Genomic DNA, 16923 nt, shown 5'->3' with positions numbered 1-16923 from the left:
ACTGTTATGAGGTCTAAAAAGCCCATTAGTGAACTTTTAGTGCACGGCTGCAAGGGGACAGTTAATACACAGCAGGCAAGCATGAGGTAAATTTATACATCTGAACTAACTGTTATAGAATTGTAGACTGTAAGGGACCTCGGGAGGTCATGTAGTCCAGTCCCCTGCACTTATGGCAGGACCAAGAATTATCTAGACCATAGGTTCTCAAACAGGCACGTGACTGTGGCTGTGAGCTCAGAGCACTGCTAATTGCAGAGTTGTGAGCCCTGACCTCAGCCAGGCACGGGGATATGAGCCTCCCTGCTTCTTCCTAGCGGAGAAACATGGGGGGAAGCGGGCAAGTGGTGACACACAGATACTGCTCACCCACCCCAAAGGTTCCTCTGTGTCATAGACTCATAGAACATTTAGAGTTGGAAGAGACCTCAGGAGGTCATCTATTCCAACCCCCTGCTCAAAGCAGGCCTAACCTCAGCTAAATCATCCCAACCACGGCTTTGTCAAGCCGCAGCTTAAAAACCTATAAGGATGGAGATTCCACCACCTTCCTAGGTAACCCATTCCAGTGCTTCACCACCCTCCTAGTGAAAAACTTTTTCCTAATGTCCAACCTAGACCTCCCCCACTGCAACTTGAGACCATTGCTCCTTGTTCTGTCCTCTACTACCATTGAGAACAGCCTAGCTCCATCCTCCCTGGAACCCCCTTTCAGGTAGTTAAAGGCTGCTATCAAATCCCCCCTCATTCTTCTCTTTTTGCAGACTAACCAAGCCTAGTTCCCTCAGCCTCTCCTCATAAGACTTGTGCTCCAGCCTCCTAATAATTTTTGTTGCCCTCCGCTGGACTCTCTCCAACTTGTCCATATCCTTTTTGTAGTGAGGGACCTAAAACTGGACACAATACTCAAATGCAGCTTCACCAATGCCAGCTAGAGGGGAATAATCACTTCCCGCGATCTGTTGGCCATGCGCCTACGAATGTAGCCCAATATGCTATTAGCCTTCTTAGCAACCAGGGCACACTGCTGACTCATATTCAGCTTCTTATTCACTTTTACCCCCAGGTCCTTTTCTGCAGAACTGCTCCCTAGCAAGTTGGTCTTCAGCCTGTAGCAGTGCATGAAACCTTATCAAAAGCTTTGCTAAAGTCAAGGTATATCACATCCACCGCTTACCCCACATCCACAGAGTCAATCAGGTTGGTCAGGCATGACTTGCCCTTGGTGAATCCATGCTGTTCCTGTTCACCTTCCTCTCCTCCAAGTGTTTCAAAATGGATTCTTTGAGGACCAGCTGCATGATTTTTCCTGAGACTGAGATGAGGCTGACTGGTCTCTAGTTCCCCAGATCCTCCTCCTTCCCTTTTTAAAAGATGGGCACTATATTGGCCTTTTTCAAATCCTATGGGACCTCCACTGATCTCCACAAATTTTCAAAGATAATAGTCAATGGCTCTGCAATTGCATCAGCCAACTCCCTTAGCAGCTTCGGATGCATTGCCTCCAATCCCATGGACTTGTGCATGTCCAGCTTTTCTAAATAGTCCTGAACCTGTTGCTTCACCACTGAGAGCTGCACACTTCCTCCCCATACTGTGCTGCCCAGTGCAGTAGTCTGGGAGCGGACCTTGTCTGTGAAGACGGAGGCAAAAAAAGCATTGAGTACGTCTGCATTTTCCACATCATCTGTCACTAAGTTGCCATTCAGTAAGGGGCTCACACTTTCCCTAACCATCTTCTTGTTGCTAACATACCTGTAGAAATCCTCCTTGTTACCCTTCATGTGCCTTGCTAGCTGCAACTCCAACTGTGCTTTGGCCTTCCTGTTACTCCTGCATGCTCAAGCAATATCTTTATACTCCTCCCTAGTCATCTGTCTAAGCTTCCACTTTTTGTAAGCTTCCTTTTGGTGTTTAAGCTTGTCATGCTGGCTGGATCAGAAGGGCCCTTGAGGTGTATTCAGGAGCTCTGATTACTCCCTTCTATACCAGTCTTGCGTTGGGGTTGTCGCGCTGGCTGGATTGGTGGGGGGGCATTTAGTATATTGTTTGACATCAGTGTGTCAAAATCATAATAATCCATGTGAGACATGCCATGTCAGGTACTGTTAGAAAGGCTATAATGTGCTAAGTAAGATGATACTACTCATGTTCATGTGTTATGTGTGTAATGGAAGTTATAGATATGTTTGTTATATCAGTATTTCAAATTCTGCTGTCTGAGTGGCATCTCAGACAGCATGGCTGCAGAACAATAGCCTGCTTAATGGCCCATTGAGACACTCACAGATGCAAGGGGCTCAGGGGGAGAAGCCAGGGATATACCTGATAAGTCACCAGGACTTGCCCATGTGACTCTGGACTCCATTTTGGTTCCTGTGAAATTCCACAAGACAGCATGGCCAGGGCCAGGGGGTATATAAGGCAGTGGCCTGGGAAACCATTTTGTCTTTTGTTCCTGTTCAGCTACAGACACATACCTGCCTCTGGATCAATTCACTTGCAACTGAACCAAAGGACTAAGACCCATCCAGATACTGGATGTATGCCAGAGGAACTGTACAAGCCTGCAACTCTACAATTCTCCCAGAAACTTGATGTATATGGACTTTCAATCATTTGTATGTATCTGATTTGCTTTGATCCTTTAACATTTCTCTTATGGTTTGTTTTTCTTTTGTAATAAACCTTTAGTTTTAGTTACTAAAGGATTGCTGGCAGCGTGGTATTTTAGGTAAGATCCAAACTTACATTGATCTGGTACTGTGGCTGACCCTTTGGAGTAAGAGGGAACCTTTTTAGTAAACAGCATAGAGTTTAAATAACCGGTCTCTTTACTGGACCTAGTGGTTGATTGGGAGCCGGAGACTGGAATGCAGTAAAGGGGGCTGTGTGTATTACTGGACTGGCTTCTTAATAACCAGTCTGGGGGAATCAGAAGCACAGTTTGTGGCTGGTTGGGAAGTCTGGCTTCAGTGCCACCCAGTAGCACTGGGAGAATCTGCTCTCCTTTTGCAGCCTGCTCTGACCTTAGCATTTTCAGGTGGCTACCCTAGGCATGGAAGGGTCACAAAGCTCACCAAATATTTCTCTGTTAAGCCAACCTGATCACCTGCCGTATTTGCTATTCTTTCACCTCATCAGGATGGTTTGTTCCTGTGCCCTCAGTAAGGTTTCTTTAAAATAGAGCCAGCTCTCCTCGACTCTATTCCCCCTCATATGGGGGAATTCTGCCCATTAGTTCCCTCAGAGAGTCAAAGTCTGCTCTTCTGAAGTCCAGGGTCCATATTCTGTTGCTCTTCTTCCTTCCTTTTGTCAGGATCCTGAATTCAACCATCTCATGGTCACTGCTGCCCAGGTTTCCATCCACTTCTACTTCCCCTACCAATTCTTCCCTATTTGTGAGCCTCAACTCAAGCAGTGCGGCTCCTAGTTGATTCCTCCAGCACTTGCACCAGGAATTTGTCCCCAACATTCTCCAAAAACTTCCTGGATTGTCTGTGCACTGCTGTATTGCTCTTCCAGCAGATGTTAGGGTGATTGAAGTCCTGCATGAGAACCAAGGCTTGTGATCTGGAAACTAGTTGTCTGAAGAAAGCCTCATCCTCCTGCTCTGGTGGTCTATAGCAGATGCTCACCACATCACCCTTTGTTGCTCTCGCCTCTAAACTTAACCCAGAGACTCTCAACAAGCTTTTCTCTAGTTTCATACTGGAGCTCTGAGCAGTCATACTGCTCTTTTACATACAGTGCAACTTCTCCCCTTTTTTTCCCCTGCCTGTCCTTCCTGAATGGTTAATACCCATCCATGACAGTGCTCCAGTCATGTGAGTTACTCTATGAAGTCGCTGTTATTCCAGTCACATCATAGTTCCTTGACCGTGGCAGGACTTCCAATTCCAATTATTCCTGCTTGTTTCCCAGGCTTCTTGCATTCGTGTACAGGCACCTAATGAGATCTAGTTTTTAATATTGACTATACTTGAACTAATCTCATGCTGTTGGAGGGTCTTACTCATTTTTGATCTGTTGAGTACTCAAAGAGGCTGAGCATCTTTGCTTCCTTCAGCTCCTGGAGCTAGATCTGTTATAGTTAACACCACCCCTACATTTCAATGTAAGAGCAAACTGTGGACTTAATTTCATAGTGTGGACATGGCCTAAGTCAACTTAAGTTACGTCGACATACAGCCACTGCTGTAATTAAACTGCTAGTGCATGTCTACTCTACACTTCTTCTGTTGGCAGAGTGCATCCACAGTAGCAGCTCTTGCATCACCACAGAGAGCAGTGCACCATGGGTAGCTATCCTACTGTGCAGCTGGCTGCAGGATGTTTTGGGAAGGGTTTGCAATGCCTCATGGAGGCAGGTTCAGCGTCACATGATGCAGGTTTCTCAATCCCATCATTCCATGGACATCCTACCTGGTTTCCAGCTGCTTTTGAACTGCCCTGGTAACCTGAGAGCCAGCCATCTCTGTTAAAAAGCATGGATCCTGCACTTCTCTTCAGTATTGTGCTGTGCGTTATGAACACCAAGCTATTAGAAGAGCTCAGTGGGGGCGCTATTTGGCTGAGGGAGGCCTCGAAGGAGCATTTTAGCAATGAGCCACAGCAATGTGTGTTACTATAATATGCTGAGCCTGGCATTGTTTGTTTGCACCATGCTGTAAGTCTTGTAATTAATGATTGCTGTACGTGCCCAATTCGAACAATGCACATGCACCTATTGCTATTGTCTGTGAATGTTAGCAGCAGCCCCTCTGTGATGGAGAATAATAATGATAAAATATACTTATGGAAATTGAATTTTATTCCACTCCCATGCAAACATAGCTATATAATGCTGAGGTAAACTTCATACATGCAAGGAAAAATCTCTTTAAAGGGGAGGGAACAGGGAATTTACAAGCACATACCCAAGGAGGCTCTCCCAGCTGGGTGTATTTGCAGCTGTCATTGTGTTTAATCTCCCGTGGAGTGGAGAAACTTGGGTGCTGCTGTGGACCCAGAAGATACATGGAATGGGGTGAGGGGAGCGGAGGGAGGTCCTGGAATGCTATTTCTTTTCTAATTACACTTTGGATAGTTGGAAAAGACTTCAGCCAGAATTAAACAAACCTCAAACATATTAATTTGTTTCAGATAGAGATTATTTACATTTTTAACTAATGAGAAGTTGTAGAATGTTGTAAGTAACATGCAGCACACTGCAGTGTGAGGTGTACAGAGAACTCCCTAGTGAGTCTCTCCCCCTGCCTCCCCACAATGATTTCTCTTTATATCAGGACTTATGCACCTATGCAAAGAGGAAAGGATTTGATCCCCTTTGCTTATGATTTCTCTGCAGCTTCTAGCTATTATGAATTCTATTGTAAATACATTTCAGTAATACTATTCCAATACAGAATTCAGGCAATAGATTCAAAAGAGCATTTCATAGCAAAAATAACTACAGGTGCAGTGGAAAGACAGAAATTCCTGAAATTGGAGGCACTGGTCCAGTTTTTTTCTGAAATCTGATTGCTTTTGAGACATCTCCCCCTCCTTCCTTTGAAAGAGGTGATAGTCCAAAAGATACAACCGTGCATCTGTGATCACTGTGGAGGTAGAGACCCAAGTCATATTGTCCAGATAACAAAAGTTCATTCCAATTCTGAATATGTGTAATGTAATGAAAATACAGTATCTGTCCAGACTCACTTTTAATAATGCTGTACAGAGCCACGTAACGTTGCAATTTAGTTTAACATAACTTGTTTACTAAAGTAAAGATATCTTAAAACTGGGGTTTGTTTTAACACACAAACCTTCCTGAGGAGAAGTAAATCTCTTTTTTTTCTTTAATGAATAATCGAGCATAGACCTACAGAAATTGTACCAATTTCCCACCTTCCATCAGTAATTTAACCTGCGCAGTTTATGTGAATGCTATTGGTATCTGTTTTTACTTGTTCAAGTAAAGTTTTAATTCTCTTTCTTTTCATTCATCCTTAAAACCAGGCCATATCTTCATGCAACCTGAGGCTAGCACCCTGAGCCTTGCCTTGACCACTCCCCTCACCCATATACCACCACCCTGACCCCGGCCCCTTCCTTGTAAAAGCAGTATGTCTATGGCTCCGCACCAGAGCAACTATTTGCCTCCTTTGCCTTCTGGTATGCCTGCCGCAGCTCTCTGATTTTTACAAGCCCCTCTCCTCCATGCCATGAGTGATCTGGCTGTAGATATCAAAGTTCCCGCTGCTGGAGCAGAGCTGTGACTGTACAGCCTTCTCTCCCCACAGCCCCAGGAGATCCGTGCACTCATTCCCTTGATGTAACATGTCCTCCACTGATACATCTATTACATTCTGTTGTCTTGTCTAGCTGACATCCTATTTTACTATGTAGATAAGAAAATAACTTGTACGGTCAATGTCTGCTTTTTCTTTAATCAGAAATTAGTAACTAGATTTATAATTGCACCTAATTATTTGTAGTGTAAAAGATGGAACTCTCTCTCTACTTCCCACAGCTCCAGATAAATCTCTATAGGGTTCCCCTTTCTCCTTTATTGGGTTGAACATAACACTATTAAAAGTTGATCTGATGTGTACCAATTATGGTGTGTCTGAGAGGATGATTGATGGTCATCACTTGCCTTAGTTGCACATGCACTCATTAATTAAGGGCAGAGCTGAAAGTGCCCTTCAGTGCCGTGTAGAAGGTGACAGTCACTTTAGAGTCTTCTGTGGAAAAGTGCACCATAGTGTCTGGAGCGTGAAGCAGTTGCCTGAGCAAGTATCATTTATCGGAAGAGCTAAGCCATTCCATTCACAGAATTGGGATGAAGGTTAATTAATTTTACTCTGTTTAGTTTATGATTTTTCCGAACAGGACAGGGCCTACAGTTGAGCCCTACTGTGAGTCTTTCATTGTTTGTGTCCACTAGTACCCAAATTCCTTGACGACTTTCCTCTGATTTGCTGAAGTGCTTGAAGCTTCTCCTTTCAGAGACGCTCAGCTCATTTAAATACTTACTGTCAAAGAGGATGATCCTGCCATCACCACCACAGGGTTGAGTATGTTCCCCAAAGCAGACACTGTTGCAATCTGTGGTGACTGCCTCCCCATATCTCCAATAGTCATGGTTATTCCCACAGAAACAGGCATAGCCTGACTCCATGCCTGCAAACTGTGATAACAAAGAGACTTCAGGCAAGGAGGGCTGATGTTTGGGGGAACATAGATAGCAGATTGTAAGGGTATAAAGGGGACAGTAAGGAGTGTACCATTTGGAAGAGAGTGACTAGGTGGAGGCCATGAGAAAGCAGGCAGGGTGTTCTACAGATGCTTGAACTGCTGGTGTGCTATTTAGGACTGGTGAGAGAGCCTGTGGGTGGTAGGAGGGGTTGTTACATTAATGCAGGGGAGCAAGCATACAGAAGCATTCACATGCCTGCAGGTACCTCCTCCTGGCAGTCAACACGTTACTTTTTTGGCTTATGTCCAAGCTATCTTGGATGAGCAGGAGGGAGTCTGGGCTCCCTAGAGTGGGAGGGTGTGGAAGTTTGCGTTTCCTAAGGCAAGAAAAGAAGATACCAGAAATATAATAGAGTTCTGTGTGTCATCGTGTCCCATTTAAAAAAAAAAAAAACTCTGTGTAAAAGAAGAATAGAGAAATTACCTTGAACTGCTGATTTCGGCAGAAGCTGATGCAGGTTTGGATAGTGAGTTTGTTGGAGGTCTCACTGGTGCCAGTCAGAGGTGGGTCTCCGTAGTCTTTGTAACAGCCAAGATACCCAGGCACTGGAAAGAATTATGGAGAACAAATAATCTAGACATGTGCCCATGGGTAAATTATGATAGAAAGGATTTCCTGTGTTACCTTAAGGCCTCCATCCAATTTTTAACATAGATCTCATATTAGCAAGCTCCAGCTGTGTAACATTGGCCTTTAGAAAATATGAAAAAGGCCCAGCAAACACAGGAGAGCAAAAGGATGCAGGAAATGAAGTGGGCTTCATTCATGAATGCATTACACACAATATTTTATAATCAAGTTCTAATACTATGATAATAGGGGACATATAGGTACCTAAAATAGATAATTTCATTATTCAGCATTCCTGATATCAGCAATAATAAACAGGAAGATTATACTCCATTTCAGCAGTATTGGGGAAAATTTGGATTTGGAATGAATGATGTATATTGTAATGAGGCATTGTTAAGAAATATGGCTTCTTTTAAAACTATTTTATTGACTATAAACATACAACAGCAATTTTCCAAAGTGGAGTCCCCAGAGCCATTGGAGCTATACTATCTGCCAGGATATTTCACCGCCATGTAAACATAAGTGGGTACTGGGAATACAGGAAATTAAAATCAATACATTGTTATAATGCACTTGGGGGCTTTTTCAGAGGATAGAACCTTCTAGTCCAGTGGCTCTCAACCTTTCCAGACTACTGTACCCCTTTCAAAAGTCTGATTTGTCTTGTGTACCCTCAGGTTTCACCTCACTTAAAAATACTTGCTTACAAAAATCAGACATAAAATACACGTCACAGCACACTATCACTTTCTCATTTTTACCGTATAATTTATAAAATAAATCAATTGGACTATAAATATTGTACTTACATTTCAGTCTCTAGTATATAGAGCAGTATAAACAAGTCATTGTCTGTAGGAAATTTTAGTTTGTACTGACTTCGTTAGTGCTTTTTAATGTAGCCTGTTGTAAAACTAGGCAAATAGCTAGATGAGTTGAAGTACCCCTGGAAGACATTTGCATACCCTGAAAGGTTCGCGTACCCCTGGTTGAGAACTACCGCTCTAGTCCCCAACTTATCACTCAAAGACTATAACCTTTAATAGTTTAATTTTAATTTAATAGTTTAAGTATTTTAAATAATATACACTAGTGGTTTTGGAAGAGGAAAGTTATAGTCGCCATATGGCAGGTGTGTGTGATTCAGTGGCAAATGAAATGCATTTGTCATTTTTTTTGGTTCCAGAGTGACTATCACAGGTGGAAGATCTAAGCTAATGGAGATTTCTTTTCATCTAATACTAGTAAAGAAGTCATTCTCATCTGCAGTACTGTATAGTGAACATTGCATTGGTGTCAGCCTTGCACTATACACTACTCTTCACCCACTGGAATAGCACGAGGGTCTGGTTGAGTTCAGGATTGATGTGTGTTGCACATGGCAGAAACCTGAACAGCATCTGCTAGCAGTAGGCCTGGCTGTAGCTTCAGTATAGCTAAAGCTTAACTCAAGAGCACAAAACTCATTCTAGTAATTGAGATTATGAACCATGTCTATGTGGCATGGACAAGGGACAGACTCCATGACTCTTTTTACCATTTAATTCCCTTGTGTCTATGCAAAGTGAGCAACATTTGTGCTAAGAGTTTTGCTGGTGGCCAAAAAAGAGAAGACTCCCTCCACCTGTGATTCTCCATGTATGATACTTTTGCAAGGAAGTCTGAAGGGTGCATTGCAAACCCAGACAACTTTGAATGCGGGAGGTAACATACTGTATTTTCCAAGACTTGCTCAACATAGTGTAGATGACCATCAGTTAACAGTTCCAGATACCAAAATAACAGTTAAAGGCTAGTTGGCATAGCGGAATAAGTCATTTCCCTTCTGAGCTTGTAAATTTCATTGCTCTACCTCAGAGGCCATACTGTCTGTGTTCTTTGGTACTAAAGAAGACAGTTTAGACCCTCATTGTTCCTTTCTATAACTACTCTGGCCCCAATTTTCAGAGATAGCCACTAATTTTGATTGCCTCAATTTCAGAAAGTCTAGCTTAAAATAACAAAAATCTAATGATCATAATGCACTCATTGAAATCAATTGGAGTTAATGATGCCCACCACCTCTGAAAATCAGGCCTAACATGTCATAGGAAAAATACTGAAGATATTTAGATTTGAATAAGAGCTCTTAATGCACATCCATGCCGAGAGTTATGGCTATTCTAGCCATTTGGCTGTTAAATTAGCAATGCAGCCGCCTACTGTCTGTGAAGATTTAAAAAGCAGCATGAGTGGCACTAAAAAGGATATCTCAAGTTACAGAACACATTTCTTGGTTTTGTAAGTAGGTTGGAAGGAAGCCTTTTGTTAACCCAAATTCCTCTTCCTCCATCTCCCTTTACTCATGCAGAGAGCTATCCCTCCCCTGCTTCTAACTCAAAGCCCTACCCTTCCTTGCGTCACTTACAAATCATGTAGTTCAGGAAGAATTAATGTGGTTCACAACATATTTGGGAGAATGTTTCTTTCAGAGACTTATTTGATATCTGTAGTAGCAAATGCAAATAGAAGTGTTCTGTAGTGTGAAGGGAAAGAAGATGGGGTCTTTGTTTCTGCTGAGAACTGATTTTAGAAATGGCTGTAAAAAGCCTAAAATGTAAAATGTCTTTTTAGCAGTTATTTAATCTTAAAATGTTCTAAAGTAATAAAATAGTTAAGAGGCCTAGACGCCAGCAGGAATAAAATGCAGAGAAAGACCTTGTAACTTAAATAAGGAAAATTGCATATACTGAGTTAGAAAAATTCCTAAATAATTTTTTTTAGTATGTATAACCATGGAAACTGTGACACATAAAAACTTGTTTATGTTAGCCTATAAAAACGGTTAGGTTTTTATGTTAAAGTCGCCCCTTACATCTGAAGGGACCACCTTCTTTACATAAAAAATAAACTCTGACTTTGCTAATCTGTTGTTTAGCTAATTCTAAACTATCCGCTAGGCAATAAACTTATAAAGTAAAAACCCGTAAGTTTAAGTTCTTCCACAGTAGTCAGCTTAGTTTGAGAAGTTGCGAGTTTGAGAAGTCCCAAGTATAAACCTCAGGTGATCAGTCACTGTTGAGTTGCTTCCTGTTCTTATTTCATCTGAATCACATTCCTATGCACATCAGAGGGTTTACTATTATTAGTGCTGCATTAGGATCCACCATTTTCAGGATGCTTTCTGACTCCAGTCACTGCCCTGGAGAGCACACAATCAAAGGGTGGCAGTTGTCTAGTCTGGAGGTGCTAGACATAGTGATATACAATCTAAAGAGAAAAGAGCAAATTTCTGGCCAGCTGAAGATGGTATAAATCATTCCTTGTCATTGATGCAATGTGTCCAGGAGCAGGGAGGAATCCAACAAAACCCTTAGGCTTCGTATTGCCTTGACAAGCAATGGTCAGATGTCTGCAATCAAGTGTGAAGTCTGCACCTGCAAGTTTTTAAAAATTATTTTCCATTCTCCTAGCAGCACCACTAACATCCCCATTCTCAGTTACAACCAGTGCTCTTCCTTCCATCCATGCTTTTATTTCTACCACTGGACATAGGTGCTGGGAGTTCTGCCATACCCCTTGGCTTGAAGTGGTTTCCATTATATATAGGGTTTATAGTTTGGTTTAATGGCTCTCAGCACCCCCATTATAAAAACTGTTCCAGCACTCCTGCCACTAGAAAACTGAGAGTTGTCTAACCCACCATCTGTGAATAAGACTTGTGAAGGCAAGCAAAGTCCACCTACAATCGGGCCCTGTAACTGGCATCATCAATGGCTCATTAGCCACCTGGAAACCTGCAATGGTCTGGCTGATTCTGAAAATGTCTGCACTTAATGCAGGGGGCCTGGCAAACTACCATACTGTTTCCAGCCCCCTGCCTGAGCAAAGTTATGGAGAAGGTAGTAGCAGTCAAACTCAAACTGCAGCAGCATTTAACTTCTACCAGCAACATGAACCCCTTAGTTCAGGCTTGAAGTCAGGACATGACAAAAGGCTGTGGCCCTCTGCTATGATGGATGACTTCACTGATGGCCTTGAACAGGGGCCCTACCTCTATGATCACACCCTTGATAGCTCAGCAGCCTTCAATACTGTTCATTGTGAAGTACTGGTCTCACCATAGAGGGCCTAGCAGGAGTGGATGAGCATCCTTTCTCTGACAGATCCCGCAGAACTGAGATGGACCAACACCAATAAGACACCTCACTTCAGCCCATTAATCCTTGGGAGAATAATTCAGTTCTGCAGAAAAAAAACTGGGCGGATTACAGCAGACAATTTCATTGTCAGGTTTATATTGACCCTGATTCTAATGCCTCTTACTCCAGATATTTTCTATTCAATCCATATCTTTAGATGGCACTTTACAACAGGTACATCTTTTAGCTGGTATTGACTTCGGTAGAGCATAGCAATATTCAGACCTAATCATGCCCACTCTGTTGGCAGAGTAATACAGTAGTGCAGCACCATTTGATCCCTTCCATGACTTGGGGAAATGGTAACATGACTTTCCATTGCAGTTGGAGCCATTGATGCGAGAGTAATATACTAAAGAGCGACAAAGCCAGAGTAGAATAGAGACAAGTCAGTGCAATATATTTTTCTGAATGGCTCATAAGTGCATGTGCTTTGTCTAACCTCTTAATTCCAAGAGTCTAACGTTCCTGACACAAGGCCCAGACCTACCAGATTAATGATAAAAAATGTCCGGGTTGCACAATAGCTACTGTGATTTCTATGCTTTAAGAAGGCTGATAGATATAAATAGATAGACTGTGACCCAGTGTCCATGATGAGAGTTCTCTCTGCTGAAGAATGGGATCCTCATTTGTTATTTGAATAATGTGCAGATAATAAGAAATGTTCTATTCTAGTTTTCTGTTGCCATCTCAATGAGTCCAAAGTGATACTGATTAATTTATTTCACAAATCACTTGTAACAGGCCAATTTGGGAGCAATATAATTTTAGGATGCAGCTATAATACACATTTATGCCTGCTTTCTTCATGGAGCTTTTTAATATTCATTAGTAAAAGCAAAAAAACAGATAAGAACATTCTGGGCCTCACAAAAACTGACAAGACCATGTAAATCCAGTAACAAAACAGAGGAACTTTATATTCTTTGGATCTGATCAAATGCCAAACACAGAAGAGGAAGTATATAGTAAGTTGTCTAATTGGCAGCCGGTAACAAGCTGAGTGCCCCCCGGGGTTGGTCCTTGGGCTGGTTTTGTTCAACATCTTCATCTGGAGGATGGGGTGGATTGCACCCTCAGCAAGTATGGAGATAACATTAAGTTGTGGGGAGTAGTAGATAGGTTACAGCAGGACCTAGATAAATTGGAGGATTGGGCCAAAAGAAATCCGATGAGGTTCAACAAGGACAAGTGCAGAGTCCTGCACTTAGGATGGAAGAACCCCATGCACTGCTACAGGCTGTGGACCGACTGGCTAGGGAGCAGTTCTGCAGAAAAAGACCTGGGCGGGTTACAGCGGACAAGAAGCTGGATATGAGTCAAAAGTGTGCCCTTATTGCCAATAAGGCTAATGGCATATTGGGCTGCAATAGTAGGAGCATTGCCAGCAAATCGAGAGAAGGGTTTATTCCCCTCTATTGGGCACTGGTGAGGCCTCATTTGGAGATTTGTGTGGAGTTTTGTGGCCCCCCTGCTACAGAAAGGATGTGATCAAATTGGAGAGAATCCTGCAGAGGGCAATGAAAATTATTAGGGGGCTGGAGCATATGATTTATGAGGAGAGGCTGAGGGAATTCGGCTTTTTTAGTCTACAGAAGAGAAGAGTGAGGGGAATTCGATAGTGGCCTTTAACTACCTGAAAGGGGGTTCCAGGGAGGATGGAGCTAGGATGTTCTCAGTGATGGCAGATGACAACAAGGAGCAACTGTCTCAAGTTGCAATGGGGGCCGTCTAGGTTGGATATTAGGAAAATCTTTCTCACTAGGAGGGTGGTGAAGCACTGGAATGGGTTACCTAGGAAGGTGGTGGAATCTCCATCCTTAGAGGTTTTTAAGGCCTGGCTTGACAAAGCCCTGGCTGGGATGATTTAGTTGGAGTTGGTCCTGCTTTAAGCAGGGGGTTGGACTAGATGACCTCTTGCAGTCCCTTCCAACTCTAATATTCCATGATTCTATCTTCTAAGTTTAGTGTTGACAAGTAAAAAAGGAAGGCAAAGGATGAATACTTCTTAGCTTTTAGGGGCTAGTTAATGTAGCTGTTAGTGACCAATGAATACACTGAATTGTATATTGCTGTATTCTTTACGAATACATAGCATGGGTTTCATACCTGACCATCTTGGTTGAGAGGCACTGATAGACCTATCTTCCATGAATTTATCTAATTCTTTTTTCACCCTGCTATTGTTTTAGCCTTCACAACTTGCAATGAGTTCCACAGGTTCACTGTGCACTATATGAAAAAGTATTTACTTTTGTTTGTTTTTAAACTGCTGCTTATTAATTTCATTGGGTGACCCTTGGTTCTTGTGTTATGTAAAGGGATAAATAACACTTACTTTCACAACACCATTCATGATTTTATAGACTTTTAGAATATCCCCCCTTATTCCTCTCTTTTCCACCTGGAACAGTCACAGTTTTTTTAATCTTCCCTCATATGGAAGCTGTTTAATCATTGCTGTACCTTTTCCATTTCTAATATATCTTTTGAGATGGGATAACCAGAGCTGCATGCAGTATTCAAGGTCTGGGCGTACCATGCATTTATATAATGGCATTATGATATTTAATGTCTTATTATCTGTTTCCTAATGGTTCCTAACATTCTGTTAGCTCTTTTGACTGCTACTTCACATTGGGCAGATGTTTTCAAAGAATTATCCACAGTAACTCCAAGATCTCTTTCTAGAGTGGTAACAGCTAATTTACAACCCATCATTTTGTCTGTATAGTTGGGATTATGTTTTCCAATGTGCATAACTTTGCATTTATCAACATTGAATTTCAGCTGTCATTTTGTTGCCCAGTCATCCAGTTTTGTGAGCTCTCTTGTAGCTCTTCAGAGTCTGCTTTGGACTTGATTATCTTGAGTAATTTTGTATTGTCTGCAAATTTTGCCAACTCACTGTTTACCCCTTTTTTCCAGATCATTTATGAATCTGTTGAACAGCTCAGGTCCCAGTACAGATCCTTAGGGGACACCGCTATTTACCCCTCTCCATCCTGAAAATTGACAATTATTCCTATCCATTGTTTCCTGTCTTTTAACCAGCTACTGATCCATGAGAGAATTGTTCCTCTTATCCCACGACTGCTTAGTTTGCTTAAGAGACTTTGATGAAGGACCTTATCAAAGGCTTTCTAAATGTCTGAGTACATTATATCGATCATTGGCCACATATTTGTTGATACCCCCTCAAAGAATTCTAATAGATTGGTGAGACATGATTTCCCTTTACAAAAGCTATGTTGACTTCTCCTCAAAAAATCATGTTCATCTATGTGGCTGATAATTTTGTTCTTTACTATGGTTTCAACTATTTTGCCTGGTGCTACTAAGCATAACTTCAGCCTGTAATTGCCAGGATCATCTCTGCTTTTTGAAAATAGGCGTCACATTAACTACCTTCCAATCATCTGGTACAGAAGCTGCTTTAAGTGATAGGTTACATACCACACTTAGTAGTTCTGCAATTTCATATTTGAGTTCCTTTAGAACTCTTGAGTGAATACCATCTGGTCCTGTTGACTTATTACTGTTTAATTTGACAGTTTGTTCCAGTCTCTCTAGTGACACTTCAATCTAGGACAGTTCCTCAGATTTGTCACCTAAAAAGAATGGCTCAAGTTTAAGAGTCTCCCTCACATCCTCTGCAGTGAAGACCAATACAACTAGTTCATTTAGCTTCTCCGCAATGGCCTTGTCTTCCCTGAGTGCTCTTTTTCATTGCTTACAGTATGCTGTCTCCCATCTTGTAAGCGAGGCCTATATTTTTTGTTCTTAAACGTTTGTGTTTAAAATGCCTGTTGTTCAAATGAGCCCTCTTTACCAAGTGATCCATATCTGTCTATATAGCTGACCTGTCCCATCATTATTCACCACTCCACCAATTTTTTGTGTTAGACTGGGTATGTGACACACACACCGCGGAATTACATTTCCAGCAATGAAGTGATACACAGATGAGAAAAGCTGCCATGCTGTCCACAGCCCTCAACAGCTCTATCCATTTGGTGAGACAATTTGGAGTGATGGACTGAGATAACCCTGACTTAGTTAACTTGCGTGATCTGCTGTAATTTGGTATCTCTCTTGAATTTCATATTTGTCCTATTACCAAGGAGAAAGAAACACTATCAAACTACTGCCACTGCAAAGCATATTGTCTGAAGGATTTAGAGGCAGTTGCTATTTTCTCTCTGTTTTTGTTCTTGTGACAAGAACATGTCCTTCCTTGAGCACTCACACAAGTGATGCTGACATTTGCCTTTTTCACTTCTGAATTAATCACACCACTTCCAAGCTTCTTAGAAATTCATACAATGATAAAGAGGTGGGGGGATAGAGAGACCAGGCAAACTCTGGACCATCACTACCGCCACTTTTGACTATAAGCATTTATTCCCATTTAACAGTGCTGCTTCTATATGACATACTTATGAATGCATTATATCAACACATACTTCTGCATGACACGTGATGCTAACCATAAATATTGTTGGACTTGAAATATGGTGTAATTACTCTCCATGAAAACTGTAACCATAGATTTGGAATTAGTTATAGTGATCTGTAAATGGGAGTAATACTACACAAGTCCCTCCAAGAAATTACCAAGGCTTGATGTGCTGGCATTCTGCCTGTCCTAAGATATGCTAGGTCACACTAACAGAAATTCTTTCTCTCAGGCATTGAATACAGCTACATAGCTGGCTGCTTACAACACAGGCTTGTTAATTAATTTTCTAAAAATTGAACAATCAATCAAGATTTCCACACCCAATTTCTCCTCCAAGGTACCCAAGTCCTTACAGTGTATTTTTAAAATCTAGTTACAGTGTACCTGAGGCTTATCATCGTGCCTGCTGGAAACAGAAAAAGAAGAGAAGAAACAAATTCTTCTGCCTTAAACAA

General features: G+C 41.9%; 1 protein-coding gene across 1 annotated transcript in view; it reads right to left on the bottom strand.

Annotated features, from left to right (window-relative positions):
* The window catches only part of KREMEN1 (kringle containing transmembrane protein 1), a 53979-nt gene that overhangs the window by 12827 nt on the left and 24229 nt on the right, over positions 1-16923 (bottom strand). The window contains exons 4-5 of the mRNA XM_067539352.1: positions 7670-7791; positions 7024-7177 (exon numbers count right to left, since the gene is read on the bottom strand). Of these exons, the coding sequence (XP_067395453.1) occupies positions 7024-7177; positions 7670-7791 (276 nt within the window). The remainder of the gene's footprint in view (positions 1-7023; positions 7178-7669; positions 7792-16923) is intronic.

This window comes from Emydura macquarii, unplaced genomic scaffold, assembly GCF_026122565.2.
Source record: "Emydura macquarii macquarii isolate MOO-44397 ecotype Brisbane River unplaced genomic scaffold, CSIRO-AGI_Emac_v2 contig_554, whole genome shotgun sequence".
Classification (NCBI taxonomy): Eukaryota; Metazoa; Chordata; order Testudines; family Chelidae; genus Emydura; species Emydura macquarii.
This window is presented reverse-complemented; position numbering and strand designations above follow the sequence as displayed.